This window comes from Lethenteron reissneri, chromosome 66 (assembly GCF_015708825.2).
Source record: "Lethenteron reissneri isolate LAM-NWPU_2019-01 chromosome 66, ASM1570882v1, whole genome shotgun sequence".
In the NCBI taxonomy this organism is placed as follows: Eukaryota; Metazoa; Chordata; class Hyperoartia; order Petromyzontiformes; family Petromyzontidae; genus Lethenteron; species Lethenteron reissneri.
In genome coordinates, this window is record NC_083844.1 from 3,417,272 (window position 1) to 3,432,268 (window position 14,997).

Genomic DNA, 14,997 nt, shown 5'->3' on the forward strand with positions numbered 1-14,997 from the left:
CACGGGGAGAGACACGGAGAGAGACACGGGGAGAGAGACACGGGGAGAGACACGGGGTGACACTCCACGCGGCACTGGGAGAGACACGGGGAGAGACACGGGGAGAGACACGGGGGGAGAGAGACGTGTTATCATGTAGTTGTGTGTGTGTGTGGCTGTGTGTGTGTGTGCGTATACCTGTGTGTGTGTGCCTGTGTGTATGTGTGCCTGTGTGTGTGTGTGCCTATGTGTGTAATTGTGTGTGTGTGCCTGTGTGTGTGTGTGCCTGTGTGTATGTGTGCCTGTGTGTGTGTGTGCCTATGTGTGTAATTGTGTGTGTGTGCCTGTGTGTGTGTGTGCCTGTGTGTATGTGTGCCTGTGTGTGTGTGTGCCTATGTGTGTAATTGTGTGTGTGTGCCTGTGTGTGTGTGTGCCTGTGTGTGTGTGTACCTGTGCCTGTATGTGCGTGATCACCAACCCGTGCGTGCAGGCTTATGCGGCAACTTCAATGGCGTCGCAGGCGACGACTGGCGCTGCGCCCAGGGGGTGCTGCAGGCCACGGCGGCCTCCCTGGCCGACTCGTGGGGGGTCGGCGCTGGGGGGGGGGCTCCCTGCCCCCCCGCGCGGGACGCCCTGGCAGAGCCGTGCGCTGCCAGCGCCAGCACCGGTGAGACAGAGACAGCGCAGGGACACACACAGAGACACCACAGAGACACACGCAGAGACATACAGAGACACACAGAGACTCACGCAGAGACACACAGAGACACCGCAGAGACACACAGAGACACACACAGAGACACAGCAGGGACACACACAGAGAGAGACACACAGAGACACACAGAGACACAGAGACACACACAGAGACACACAGAGACTCACACAGAGAGACACACGCAGAGACACACAGAGACACAGAGACACACACAGAGACACACAGAGACACACACAGAGACACAGCAGGGACACACACAGAGAGAGACACACAGAGACACACAGAGACACACAGAGACACAGAGACACACACAGAGACACACAGAGACTCACACAGAGAGACACACGCAGAGACACACAGAGACACAGAGACACACACAGAGACACACACAGAGACACACAGTGGTGGTGGTGGAGGTTGATGGTGGTGGTTGACGGTGGTGGTGGTTGACGGTGGTGGTGGTTGACGGTGATGGTTGATGGTGGTGGTGGTTGACGGTGGTGGTTGATGGTGGTGGTGATTGACGGTGGTGGTGGTTGATGGTGGTGGTGGTTGACGGTGGTGGTTGACGGTGGTGGTGGTTGACGGTGATGGTTGATGGTGGTGGTGGTGGGTGACGGTGGTGGTGGTTGACGGTGATGGTTGATGGTGGTGGGTGACGGTGGTGATGGTGGTGGTGGTTGATGGTGGTGGTTGATGGTGGTGGTGGTGGTTGACGGTGGTGGTGGTGGTTGACGGTGGTGGTTGACGGTGGTGGTGGTTGACGGTGGTGGTGGTGGTTGACGGTGGTGGTGGTTGTGCCGCTGCAGCTGGCTTTGCCGAGCGGTGGTGCTCGCTGGTGCTGAGCGAGAAATCCGCGTTCGGCGCCTGCCACGGAGACGTGGACCCAGCACGCTTCTACACGGTGAGCAGCACGCAGACATCCACTCCGCACATACACACAGCCACACACACTCACACACTTACACACACGCACACAGCCACACACACACAGAGCCACGCACACACAGAGACATCCACACACAGGGCCACACACACACAAAGCCACACACACACACACACAGAGCTACACACACACACACACCCACACACACTTACACACACTTACACACACAACAACAACAACAACAACCGCCATTCGCCACTAAGTGGCGGTGACGTCACCACGACGCTTGTGCCAGGCCAAGTGCACCTTGAGGCCACGTGAAGTGTCGAACGCCCGCTGGCAGGAGGTCACGGGGAAGACCCAAGCAGGTGCCACGGGTCGACTGACTGAGATGTCCGAGATGACTGGCTGATGCACCACCTGTGCCCCCTACTGTACCAACTTTCTGTGCTTTATCCACCCGGCGCTCCGCTCGTTGTTGTGAGCGTCGCTCCTCCGCCCTCCGTTGTTGTTGGAGGGCAACTGCCTCCAACTGCCCAGTAGCGTCCTTCACGAGCCTCCTCCACTGAGGCCGATCTTGACACCGCTGGTACCAGTCATCGGCAAGTCCACTCAGCTCCACTGCCTCCTGCACCACATCACTCCACCTCTTCTCCAGCCCGCGCCACGCCCGTCTAGCCCCCCCGACCCGGCCGGACAAAAGCTGTTTAGGCATGTGGTGGCTGGGCATGCGGTCTACATGACCCAGCCAATGCAGCCTTGCCTGCCGGAGGAGCTCACCGATGGGACTTTGCCCAGATCTTTCAAGGATTTGTGAGCTCCTCACACAATCCAGTCTGGTTGAACCCAGGATGGATCGTAGGCAGGCCAGCCTACACACACACACAGAGCCACACACACAGAGCCACACACACACCCACACACACAGAGCCACACACACACACAGAGCCACACACACACACAGAGCCACCCACACACACACAGAGACACACACACACAGAGCCACACACACAGCCACACACACACACTTACACACTCATTCACTCACTCACACACAAACCCACACACACACTGATCCACCCACTCATTCACTCACTCACACACAAACCCACACACACACTGATCCACCCACTCATTCACTCACTCACCCACCCCCTCACTCACTGACCCACACACACACCCACCCACACACACACCCACCCACACACACACCCACCCACATACCCACACACTCACCCACACACTCACCCACGCACCCACTCACTCACCCACCCACTCCTCACCCACCCACTTACCCACTCAATCATCCACCCACTCACTCACCCACCCACTCACCCACTGATCCACCCATTCACTCACTCACTCGCCCACTCACTGTGTGTATGTATGTCTGCGTGTGTGCGTGTGTGTGTGCGTATGTCTTTGTCTTTGTTTTGTATGTGTCTGTGTGTGTATCTGTGTGTGTGTGTCTATGTATCTGTGTCTATGTATCTGTGTGTGTCTCTGTGTGTGTGTCTATCTGTGTGTGTGTGTGTGCGACAGGCGTGCCGCTACGAGGTTTGCACCGGCCAGGACGCGGCCGCGTCGCTCTGCTCGGCGCTCGGCTCCTACGTGGCGGCCTGCAGCCTCGCAGGTCGCGCAGTGGACGCGTGGCGCCAACTCGTGCCCATGTGTGGTGGGTAGCGGTGGTGGTGGGTGGTGGTGGGTGGGTGGTGGTGGTGGTGGGTGGTGGTGGTGTGTGGTGGGGGTGGGGTGGGTGGTGGGTGGGTGGTGGTGGTGGTGGTGTGTGGTGGTGGTGGTGGGTGGTGGTGGTGTGTGGTGGGGGTGGGGTGGGGTGGTGGGTGGTGGGGGTGGGGTGGGGTGGTGGGTGGTGGGTGGGGTGGTGGGTGGTGGGTAGTGGTGGTGGGTGGTTCAAGTTCAGTTTCATGTATAAGGTATAGCCCTGTGAGCCATTCGGCTCTTGAATCGGGTGCAACCGCAACAAACAACAAACAAAAAACAAAAACATGAACAAAAACATCTTAAAGTGAATATGTGACTAAGTGCAAACAGAAAATCCAAGAAAAGACAGCAAAATATTGCAGAAAAAACACCGTACACCAACGCTGTGTGCAAAAATTCCAGTGGGATGCAAGTCAAACAACCAACAACAACCACATGACAACTTAGATTAAGGCCATCAGTCTAACTCTGTACTATGCCCGTGTGTGGTGGGTGGGGTGGTGGGTGGTGGGTAGTGGTGGTGGGTAGTGGTGGTCAGTAGTGGTGCCTGTGTCGTGGTGTGTGGTGGGTGGTGGATAGTGGTGATGGGTGGTGGTGGGTGGTGGGTGGTGGTGCCTATGTGGTGGTGGTTGGTGGTTAGCGGTACCCGTATTGACATTGTCACCTCATCCCCCCCCCCTACTAACCCCTACCCCTCCCCCCCACCAGACAAAGCCACGACCACGTGCTCCCCTGGCCGCGTATTCTCCTACCGCGTGGTCACGTGCTCTAACCGCACCTGCGCGTCACTCGCACGCGGCAGCGTCGAGGGGACGGCAGCTTCGTCCTCAGCTGCTCGGGGGCGTGGCCTCGGCTGTGGCTCCTCCTCCTCCTCTGCTGCTAGTGCTGCTAGTGCGGTGGGGGTGGGGGGGGTGGAGGGCTGCGTGTGCGCTGAGGGTACCTACGAGGAGCCCGAGGGGGGGCTGTGTGTCCCTGCCAGCAGCTGCCCCTGCGTGGGGGCAGCGGGGAGAATTCTGCCCAGCGGGCAGTCCGTCAGGATGGGGGCCACCCTGTGGTGCGTACACACGTGTGTGTGTTGTGTGTGTGTTAGTGTGTTGTGTGTGTTGTGTTTAGCATGTTGTGTGTGTGTCTTTAGCGTGTTGTGTTAGTGTGTGTGTTAGTGTGTTGTGTTAGTGTGTGTGTGTGGTTAGCATGTTGTGTGTTGTGTGTGTGTTAGTGTGTGTTTGTGTGTGTTAGTGTGTGGAGTTAGTGTGTGTGTTAGTGTGTGTTGTGTTAGTGGGTTGTGTGTGTGTGTTAGTGTGTTGTGTTAGTGTGTGTGTTAGTGTGTGTTAGTGTGTGTGTTGTGTTAGTGTGTGTTAGTGTGTGTGTGTTAGTGTGTGTGTTAGTGTGTTGTGTGTGTTGTGTGTGTGTTGTGTGTGTGTTAGTGTGTGTGTTAGTGTGTGTGTTGTGTTAGTGTGTGTGTTAGTGTGTGTGTGTTAGTGTGTGTTGTGTTAGTGTGTGTGTTAGTGTGTGTGTTGTGTGTGTGTGTTAGTGTGTGTGTGTTAGTGTGTGTGTGTGTTGTGTTAGTGTGTGTGTTAGTGTGTGGTTAGCGTGTTGTGTTAGTATGTAGTTAGCATGTTGTGTTAGTGTGTAGTTAGCGTGTTATGTTAGTGTGTTGTGTTAGTGTGTGGTTAGCGTGTTGTGTTAGTGTGTGGTTAGCGTGTTGTGTTAGTGTGTAGTTAGCATGTTGTGTTAGTGTGTAGTTAGCGTGTTGTGTTAGTGTGTAGTTAGCATGTTGTGTTAGTGTGTAGTTAGCATGTAGTTAACGTGTTGCTTGTGTGCTGTGTGTGCACAGCACGTGTCAGAACGGGGTGCTCGACTGTGAGAGACCTGCACAGGTGGACAACGGTGAGGACGTGCGGTGCAGGCACTCACACGCACACACACCTACACACACACACATGTACACACACACGTACACACACACATACACATGTACACACACACATACACATGTACACACACACACATGTACACACACACGCGTACACATGTACACACACACACGTACACACACACATACACACACACGTACACACACACGTACACACACACACACACGTACACACACACGTACACACACTCACACGTACACACATCTCGCTGCTGCTGCTGGTTGTTGTGACGTCACGTCGCCGTGGTGACATCACTGCTCGCTGCTGGTGGTTGTTGTGACGTCACGTCTCTGCGGTGACATCACTGTTCGCTGCTGGTGGTTGTTGTGACGTCACCTTTCTGCGGTGACATCACTGCTCGCTGCTGCTGGTGGTTGTTATGACGTCACGTCTCTGCGGTGACATCACCGCTCGCTGCTGCTGGTTGTTGTTGTGACGTCACGTCGCCGCGGTGACATCACTGCTCGCTGCTGGTGGTTGTTGTGACGTCACAGGCACGTGCTCCGCTCCGCTGGTGCGCTACAACTGCACGGGGAAGGCGACGCCGGCACAGGGAGTGGGGTGCGCCCCGTCGTGCCAAGGGAAGCTCACGCGGACCCCCTGCGTGAGTGGCCGTCACTATCGCCATCGTCACCATTACCGTCACCATCGCCATCATCGCCATCACCGCCATCACCATCGCCATCGTCGCTATTGCCATCATCGTCACCATCACAGGTCACCATCATCGCCATCATCACCGCCACCATCACCATCGTCGCCATCACTGTCACTATCGCCATCATCACCATCACCGCCACTATCGCCATCATCACCGCCACCATCGCCATCGTCGCCATCACCGCCACTATCGCCATCATCACCGTCACTATCGCCATCATCACCATCACCGCCACTATCGCCATCATCACCGCCACCATCGCCATCGTCGCCATCACCGTCACTATCGCCATCATCACCGCCACCATCGCCACTATCGCCATCATCACCGCCACCATCGCCATCGTCGCCATCACCGTCACTATCGCCATCATCACCGCCATCATCGCCATCATCACCATCACCGCCACTATCGCCATCATCACCGTCACTATCGCCATCATCACCGTCACTATCGCCATCATCACCATCACCGTCACTATCGCCATCATCACCGCCACCATCGCCATCGTCGCCATCACCGTCACTATCGCCATCATCACCGCCACCATCGCCATCATCACCATCACCGCCACTATCGCCATCATCACCGTCACTATCGCCATCATCACCGTCACTATCGCCATCATCACCATCACCGTCACTATCGCCATCATCACCGTCACCATCGCCATCATCACCATCACCGTCACTATCGCCATCATCACCATCACCATCGCCGTCATCGCCATCATCATCACTATCACCATCACCGCCATCACCGTCACCATCGCCATCATCACCATCGCCGTCATCGCCATCATCGTCATCACCATCACTATCGCCATCATCGTCACCGACATCACCAACATCACCACAACCATGGCTCCTCGACTCAGCTACCCATGTCCCCGTGTCTCTCCGTGTCTCCCCGTGTCTCACCGTGTCTCTCCGTGTCTCCCCGTGTCTCCCCGTGTCTCTCCGTGTCTCCCCGTGTCTCACCGTGTCTCCCCGTGTCTCCCCTTGTCTCACCGTGTCTCCCCGTGTCTCTCCGTGTCTCCCCGTGTCTCACTGTGTCTCCCCGTGTCTCTCCGTGTCTCTCCGTGTCTCCCCATGTCTCTCCGTGTCTCACCGTGCCTCCCCGTGTCTCACCGTGTTGTACCGTGTCTCTCCTTGTCTCACCGTGTCTCTCCTTGTCTCCCCGTGTCTCTCCGTGTCTCCCCACATCTCCCCGTGTCTCCCCGCGTCTCCCCGTGTCTCCCCGCGTCTCCCCACGTCTCTCCGTGTCTCCCCGTGTCTCACCGTGTCTCTCCGTGTCTCCCCGTGTCTCTCCTTGTCTCCCCGTGTCTCCCCGTGTCTCCCCGTGTCTCTCCGTGTCTCCCCGTGTCTCCCCGCGTCTCCCCGTGTCTCCCCGTAGCTGAGTGTGCGCTGTGAGCCGGGCTGTGGGTGTCCCCGGGGTCTGCTGGCGGACGGCGTGGGGGGCTGCGTGGCCTCCCGGGATTGCCCCTGCAGCCGCAACGGCCGCTCCTACAGCAGCGGCGGCACCGTCACTAGCAAGTGTGAGAAGTGGTGAGTGTGGTGATGGTGGCATCACCAATATAACCACCATCATCACCGTCACCAGCAAGTGTGAGAAGTGGTGAGTGTGGTGGTGGTGGCATCACCAACATAACCACCATCATCACCGTCACCAGCAAGTGTGAGAAGTGGTGAGTGTGGTGGTGGTGGCATCACCAACATAACCACCATCATCACCGTCACCAGCAAGTGTGACAAGTGGTGAGTGTGGTGGTGGTGGCATCACCAACATAACCATCATCATCACCACCGTCACCACCAAGTGTGACAAGTGGTGAGTTTATCGTTTAGTTTAACACGCATACACACGCACACACGAGAAGGTGGGGTGGGGGGAGATCTTTGTCTTGTCGTGTGCGTGCGTGCGCGTGTCACAGCACGTGCCGTGGGGGCCAGTGGGCCTGCCAGGAGCGCCGCCAGCAGCCCTGCCTCTCCACGTGCTCTGTGTTCGGCGACGGCCACTACAGCTCCTTCGACGGGCGCCAGTTCGTGTTCGACGGCTCCTGCGAGTACGTCGTGGCTCAGGTGAGGGGCGAGCGACTGAGCCGGCTGTACGAGGACTGTGCCATCCGGCGATTCGACTTGGAGTCTACCGCGGCAGGCACCGGCGTCGGCACGGATCGCCGAGCTAGCGTGCGGAGCGTTGTTAGCGCTGTCAAGACGACAGAAAAAATGTAATAAGGATTTATTTTTTACCCGCAACAAATTAATGATATTGGACGTCAAAGCCTACATGTCAAACTGGGGCCCCTTTAACCCGTTCTTACTGACGGGGATACAGGAGGTGTTCAAACACCGAACAGCGACACCCGTTGTTGTCGACTGCAAGGTGCCGTCATGTCTGCCTAACCACGCGTAGTGGTAAAAAATACGAACACGCTTTGACAATCACTGTACGCATTGGTCCTTGTAACCGATTGGCCTGCACCAGATCTGCAGGTTACCTCTATGGCCGTGTCTCTGCGCCAGTGTTAGATCAGAGAATGATGCCAAAAGGGGAACAGCACAAGGACAATAACAGTATCAAAGTATTAACGGCTTGGGTCGAGTAGTTATGTCTGTGGGACCCTTTTTTGCTTTTGGAAAGTTTAATTTAATCGGGCTGTGTACCAGGACCTAACTTAAGCTTTGTGTCTGGGCCTGACTCAGGCTCCGTGTCTGGGCCTAATATAGGATCTGGGCCTAACTCAGGCTCTGTTTCTGGCCTTACTCAGGGTCTGTGTCTGGGCCTAATTTAGGATCTGGGCCTAACTCAGGCTCTGTTTCTGGCCTTACTCAGGGTCTGTGTCTGGGCCGAACTGAGCCAAGCATTGCCACCCGTTCAGGAATCGTCATTGGTGTTTGAGGCCCCGGCTGACTGAGAAATATAATCCAGGTCGATGTGTGTGTGCATCTTGCGTGCGTGTTGGCGTGTGTGCGCGTCTTTGCATGCGTCTGAATGTCTCTCAGGATTACTGCGGGGAAGAGCAGCAGCAGGGCACGTTCCGCGTCATCACGGAGAACTTGCCGTGCGGAACATCTGGGACCACTTGCTCCCGGGCAGTCAAAATCATCCTGAAGGTGAGGGCCACTGTGGGGCATGCTCAGACATACTCAGACGACGCACAAATATCCAGAATAGATAGTAATAGGTTTTTACCCTTTCAACTGGTACAAAAACTGACACCTTTATACAAGGCATCATGTTTGCAATAACCACAACACAAGCAGTCAAAATGCAAACAAAAAGAAACAACTCTGATAATGATAATGATATGCACTGTCCTTGAAGTTGATTGGTCCACACCCGAGACAGGTTTTCTTAGAGCCTAGTCTCCATTGGTGTTGGACCAGATGACGCCATAAGGCGTACAACTCAAAAGACAGCGCACTATCAGAGTGTTGAGAGCTCGGGGTAAGCATTTACACTATGAGACATCTCCTTTGCCAGTGGAAAAATATAGTAGTAGGTTTTTACCCTTTCAAATGGTACAAAAAATCCAGAATAGAGGTTGTTGGGTTAGATCGCGTAAATATAAATACGTCCTTAAACCCGCCACCACCTGGCACAGCCAATTAGTGATGTTTGTCACGTAAACAAAAGATGACAATTAGTTATTAGTAAGGCACTAACCGGTTGTGTGTTGGAGAGTAAACCCACAACATTTACAATTCGACTACCATGACGTTTTGCCGGTAATTACAACTAACATCATCAAGCGACAGAGGGAGGGAGGTGAATGATTTAGTTTAACTGTGTTTGGTCGTGAAAGCCTACGTGTTAAACGTATAGCCTTAACAGGCTGTTGAGGCAAAGTGCTGTTAGTTCGTGAGTAGCAGCACCTGTGAAGGCCGGCACTGTGGCACACCTCACACTCTGGGTCTAACTCAGGCACATTGTCTGGGCCTAACTCAGGCTCTGAGCCTAACTCAATCGCCTTGTCTGGGCCTAACTCAGGCTTTTTGAGCCTACCTCAAGCTTCTTGTCTGGGCCTAACTCAGGCTTTGGCCCTAACACAGGCACATTATTTGGGCTTAACTCTCTGGGGCTAACTCAGGCTCCTTTTCTGAGCCTAACTCAGGATCCTTGTCTGGGCTAATTCAGGCTTTGGGCCTAAATCATGCTCCTTGTTTGTATATAGCTTGACCTTCTTTCGCACCGTACATACCTCCGGCTTTGTGGCTGTTTGTCTGGGCATAATTCAAGCTTTGGGCCGAACTCAGGCTGTGGGCTTAACTTGGTGTCCGTGTCGCTGTGTCCGTGTGCGTCTTTGTAGGATGTGGAGATCTATCTGCACGACGGGAACTACTCCGTGTCTCGCGTCGGCTCCTCCGTCGCCACGTCTCCCGAGCGGCGTCACACCGTGGTGACACGCGGCCTCTACCTCGTCGTGTCCACGGCGGTGGGACTCACGCTCACGTGGGACCGCAGGACCAGCCTGACCCTCTCCCTGCCGGCGTCGTACCAGGTGGGCGCCACCAGCAGCAGCGTCATCATCAGCCAGATAGAGATCAGAGCAGAGACAAGCAGAGAGAGAGATTGGATCAGAGATCAGAGCAGAGACAACCAGAGAGATTGAATCAGAGATCAGAGCAGAGACAACAAGAGAGATTGAATCAGAGATCAGAGCAGAGACAACCAGAGAGATTGGATCAGAGATCAGAGCAGAGACAACCAGAGAGATTGAATCGGAGATCAGAGCAGAGACAACCAGAGAGATTGAATCGGAGATCAGAGCAGAGACAACCAGAGAGATTGAATCGGAGATCAGAGCAGAGACAACCAAAGAGAGATTGGATCAGAGATCAGAGCAGAGACAACCATTCAGACGCTGTCTTTTCGACAGACCTGTTCTCCACCTGAGGACGGCTGCTTGCGTTGTGGCCGAAACATCGTGAGAATTGTATTTTATGATGTTTTATTTTTATTATATTATTATTTCCATTCTATGTGACTTTACCGAAAGAACCAAGAAGATGAATCTCTGCAGTCACGAAAGCTTTAAATCGAAATAAGTAAACCCGTAAAAACAAAGTTTTTCACTATAAATCCTTTATATGCATGGCGGCTAGAGTCCTCTCGTCCTCTGGCTTGAGATGGCTGCCACCTATGGGTCAGATGATTGTCTGCCAGTATTAAGCAATTGGTAATTAAATATTTAATTTGTTTTCCATAAACAGTGCAAAAAAATTTTCACGAACATTAATTGTCTCGCACAACGAGTCTGTGTGCAAAATGTCAGCTCGATTGGATCACGGGAAGTGGGTTAAAAAACGACCGAAAGATTTGCACTGTCGTAAGCAAGCAAGCACGCAAGCACGCAAGCAAGCGAACTTAATATAAAGGATTTTAAAAAAAAGATGATGATGTTGATGATGTTGATGATGATGTTGATGATGATGTAGATGATGATGTTGATGATGATGATGTTGATGATGATGTTGATGTTAATGATGATGATGTTGATGATGTTTATGATGATGTTGATGATGATGATGTGAGATCAGAGCAGGGACAAGCCAATATCATTGAGCTCAAAAACAAACCTTTCCCAACTCACTGCACTCCCCTTAACCCCCATCTCCCCCCCCTCCCCCCCACCAGGGCCGCGTGTGCGGCCTGTGCGGCAACAACAACGGGGACGTCTCAGACGACTTCGTGGGCCGTGACGGAGCCCGAGTCGCCTCTGCGGCGGCCCTGGCCAAGGGCTGGCGCGCATCGCCGTGCGGGGCAGCTGGTGCTCCTCCGCCTCCCTCCTCCTCGTCCTCATCCTCCTTGTCCTCCAGCTCGACAGCGACGGTGGCGGTGGCAGTGGATCCGTGCCGCGCCAACCCCTACCGCCAAGTGTGGGCGCAGAGGCGCTGTGCCGTCATCGCGAGCGACGCCTTCGCCGAGTGCCACGCGCAGGTGGGTCAGAGGCGGCAGGGAAGGAGGTCGGTCTTACAGGGTGGAGGGGGGTCAACCTCCCCACCTTCGTCGTAACACCTCACCCCACCCGCCCCACTCCACCTCACCTCGCCCCACCCCACCCCACCTCGCCCCATCCCACCCCACCCACCCCACCCCACCCCACCCACCCCACTCCACCTCATCCCACCCCACCCCACCTCACCCCACTCCACCCCACCCACCCCACCCACGTCACCCACCCTACCCCACCTCACCCCACTCCACCTCGCCCCACCCAACCCGCGCCACCCCACCGACCGCACCGGCCCACCCACCCCACCCCACCCGCCCCACCCCACCCGATCCCACCACACCCACCCCAACACACCCACCCCGCCCCACCCTCCTTACCCCATCCACCCAACCCCACCTGCCCCACTCCACCTCAACCCACCCACCCGCCCCACCCGACCCGCCGCACCCCCATCACCGTGTCTCACCGTGGTGTCTTTCCCCCGTGGTGTCACCACCCCTTTGTCGTGTCTGTCCATCGCGTCCCCCCCACCCCGTGTCTCCCCGTGCGTACCCCTCCGTGTCTGCGCGTGTCTCACCATGTCCCCCCCCCACCCCCCGTGTCTCCCCCCCCCTCCCCCCGTGTCCACCGTCCCCAGGTGTACCACGTGCCGTACCTGGAGGCGTGCGTGCATGACGCGTGTGCGTGCGACGCTGGCGGCGACTGCGAGTGCGTGTGCACGGCCGTGGCCGCGTACGCGCGAGCCTGCCGCGACGCCGGCGTGTGTGTGCACTGGAGGACTCCCGACATGTGCCGTGAGTCTCACTCGCTCACTCACCTCCACACTCACTCACCACCTCCACACTCGCTCACCACCTCAACTCTCACTCACCACCTCCACCAATTACTCACCACACCCCTCGCTCGCTCACCACTTCAACTCTCACTCACCACCTCAACTCTCACTCACCACCTCCACACTCACTCACCACCCCCCCACTCACTCACCACCCTCACCAATTACTCACCACCCCCACCAATTACTCACCACCTCAACTCTCACTCACCACCTTCACCAATTACTCACCACCTCAACTCTCACTCACCACCTCCACACTCACTCACCACCCATATTTTCAGTCCATCTGCAACAGCAGAGGTGTAGGGAATTCCAACAAGACCTACATCTCTGCTTTATTAACCTGGTCAAGGCCTATGATACCATCAGTAGGCCTGGGCTCTGAGTTGTTCTTCGTGCTTTCGGAGTCGCTGACCCTCTGCTCACGATCATGAAGGACCTTCCTGATGGTGAGTGGGCCCGGGTAAAACTACGTGGCCGGGAGTCGGAGCCATTCCCTGTACACCTTGGGGTGCGACAGGGATGTCCTCTGGCTCCCACATTATTTAACATCTATTTCGACCACGCAGTTCGTGAAGCCTTCAATAGCTGTACCGGAGGAATTTCCATCTGGTACAGACACAATTGGAGGCTGATTGATGCCCGGGTGCGGTCAAGGGATAACTCCCTATTGGTCAACCATGTTATGTATGCCGATCTGGTAATTGCTGCTCACTCAGAGGAGGAGTTGGAGGCGCTGTCTTTGCATGTAACTGTGTGTGTGTGTGATTCTTCCCAGCCGTGTTCTGTGACTTCTACAACGAGGAGGGGGAGTGCACGTGGCACTACAGCGCCTGCAGCGCCCTCTCCGCCATCTGCCCCACGGCGCCCGGTGGCAACCTGAGCAGCGAGCTCAACACGCTGGAGGGTGAGCGGTGCCCATCCACTCACCCACTCGCTCACCTACTCGCTCACCTACTCAGTCACCCACTCAGTCACCCATTCAGTCACTCGCTCACCTACTTGCTCACCCACTCAGTCACCCACCCACTCACCCGCTCACTCGCTCGCTCACCTACTCGCTCACCCACTCAGTCACTTGCTTACCCACTCGCTCACCCACTCAGTCACTCGCTCAGTCACCCATTCAGTCACTCGCTCAGTCACTTGCTCGCTCACCCACTCAGTCACCCACTCAGTCACCCACTCAGTCACCCACTCAGTCACTTGCTCACTCACCTACTCGCTCGCTTACCTACTCGCTCACCCACTCGCTCGCTCGCTCACTCAGTCACCCACTCGCTCACCCACTCAGTCACCCGCTCAGTCACTCGCTCACCTACTCGCTCACCCACTCAGTTACCCACTCAGTCACCCACTCAGTCACTCGTTCAGTCACTCGCTCACCCACTCACTCGCTTGCTCACCTACTTGCTCACCTACTCGCTCACCCACTCAGTCACCCACTCACTCACCCATTCAGTCACTCGCTCAGTCACTCAGTCACCTACTCGCTCACCCACTCACTCGCTCACTCACCTACTTGCTCACCCACTCAGTCACCCACTCAGTCACCCACTCAGTCACCCACTCAGTCACTTGCTCGCTCACCTACTCGCTCGCTCACCTACTCGCTCGCTCACCTACTCGCTCACCCACTCACTCGCTCGCTCGCTCACTCAGTCACCCACTCGCTCACCCACTCAGTCACCCGCTCAGTCACTCGCTCACCTACTCGCTCACCCACTCAGTTACCCACTCAGTCACCCACTCAGTCACTCGTTCAGTCACTCGCTCACCCACTCACTCGCTCGCCCACCTACTTGCTCACCTACTCGCTCACCCACTCAGTCACCCACTCACTCACCCATTCAGTCACTCGCTCAGTCACTCAGTCACCTACTCGCTCACCCACTCACTCGCTCACTCACCTACTCGCTCACCCACTCAGTCACCCATTCAGTCACTCGCTCACTCACTCACTCACTCACTCGCTCACCTACTCGCTCACCCACTCAGTCACTCACTCAGTCACTCACTCACCCACTCAGTCACCCACTCAGTCACCCACTCAGTCACTCACTCAGTCACTCACTCACTCACTCACTCACCTACTCACTCACCCACTCAGTCACCCACTCAGTCACCCATTCAGTCACTCAATCAGTTAGTCACCCACTCACTCACTCACTCACCTACTCGCTCACCCACTCACCTACTCGCTCACCCACTCAGTCACCCACTCAGTCACCCACTCAGTCACTCAATCAGTTAGTCACCCACTCACTCACTCATTCACCTACTCGCTCACCCACTCAGTCACA

The 14,997-nt window shown here is 55.8% G+C and overlaps 2 protein-coding genes across 2 annotated transcripts in view; both read left to right on the plus strand.

The window, feature by feature from the left end:
- LOC133359917 (mucin-5AC-like) overlaps nucleotides 1-3,263 on the plus strand; it is a 59,366-nt gene extending 56,103 nt beyond the window's left edge. Inside the window, exons 41-43 of the mRNA XM_061578477.1 lie at nucleotides 470-646; nucleotides 1,504-1,598; nucleotides 3,123-3,263. Coding sequence (XP_061434461.1) covers nucleotides 470-646; nucleotides 1,504-1,598; nucleotides 3,123-3,263 — 413 coding nt within the window. The remainder of the gene's footprint in view (nucleotides 1-469; nucleotides 647-1,503; nucleotides 1,599-3,122) is intronic.
- A 985-nt stretch (nucleotides 3,264-4,248) lies between these two features.
- The window catches only part of LOC133359918 (mucin-5B-like), a 50,315-nt gene continuing 39,566 nt past the window's right edge, over nucleotides 4,249-14,997 (plus strand). Inside the window, exons 1-11 of the mRNA XM_061578478.1 lie at nucleotides 4,249-4,356; nucleotides 5,137-5,189; nucleotides 5,731-5,840; nucleotides 7,293-7,444; nucleotides 7,831-7,978; nucleotides 8,903-9,013; nucleotides 10,210-10,401; nucleotides 11,538-11,656; nucleotides 11,720-11,840; nucleotides 12,494-12,650; nucleotides 13,473-13,601. Of these exons, the coding sequence (XP_061434462.1) occupies nucleotides 4,340-4,356; nucleotides 5,137-5,189; nucleotides 5,731-5,840; nucleotides 7,293-7,444; nucleotides 7,831-7,978; nucleotides 8,903-9,013; nucleotides 10,210-10,401; nucleotides 11,538-11,656; nucleotides 11,720-11,840; nucleotides 12,494-12,650; nucleotides 13,473-13,601 (1,309 nt within the window). The 5' untranslated portion in view covers nucleotides 4,249-4,339. The remainder of the gene's footprint in view (nucleotides 4,357-5,136; nucleotides 5,190-5,730; nucleotides 5,841-7,292; nucleotides 7,445-7,830; nucleotides 7,979-8,902; nucleotides 9,014-10,209; nucleotides 10,402-11,537; nucleotides 11,657-11,719; nucleotides 11,841-12,493; nucleotides 12,651-13,472; nucleotides 13,602-14,997) is intronic.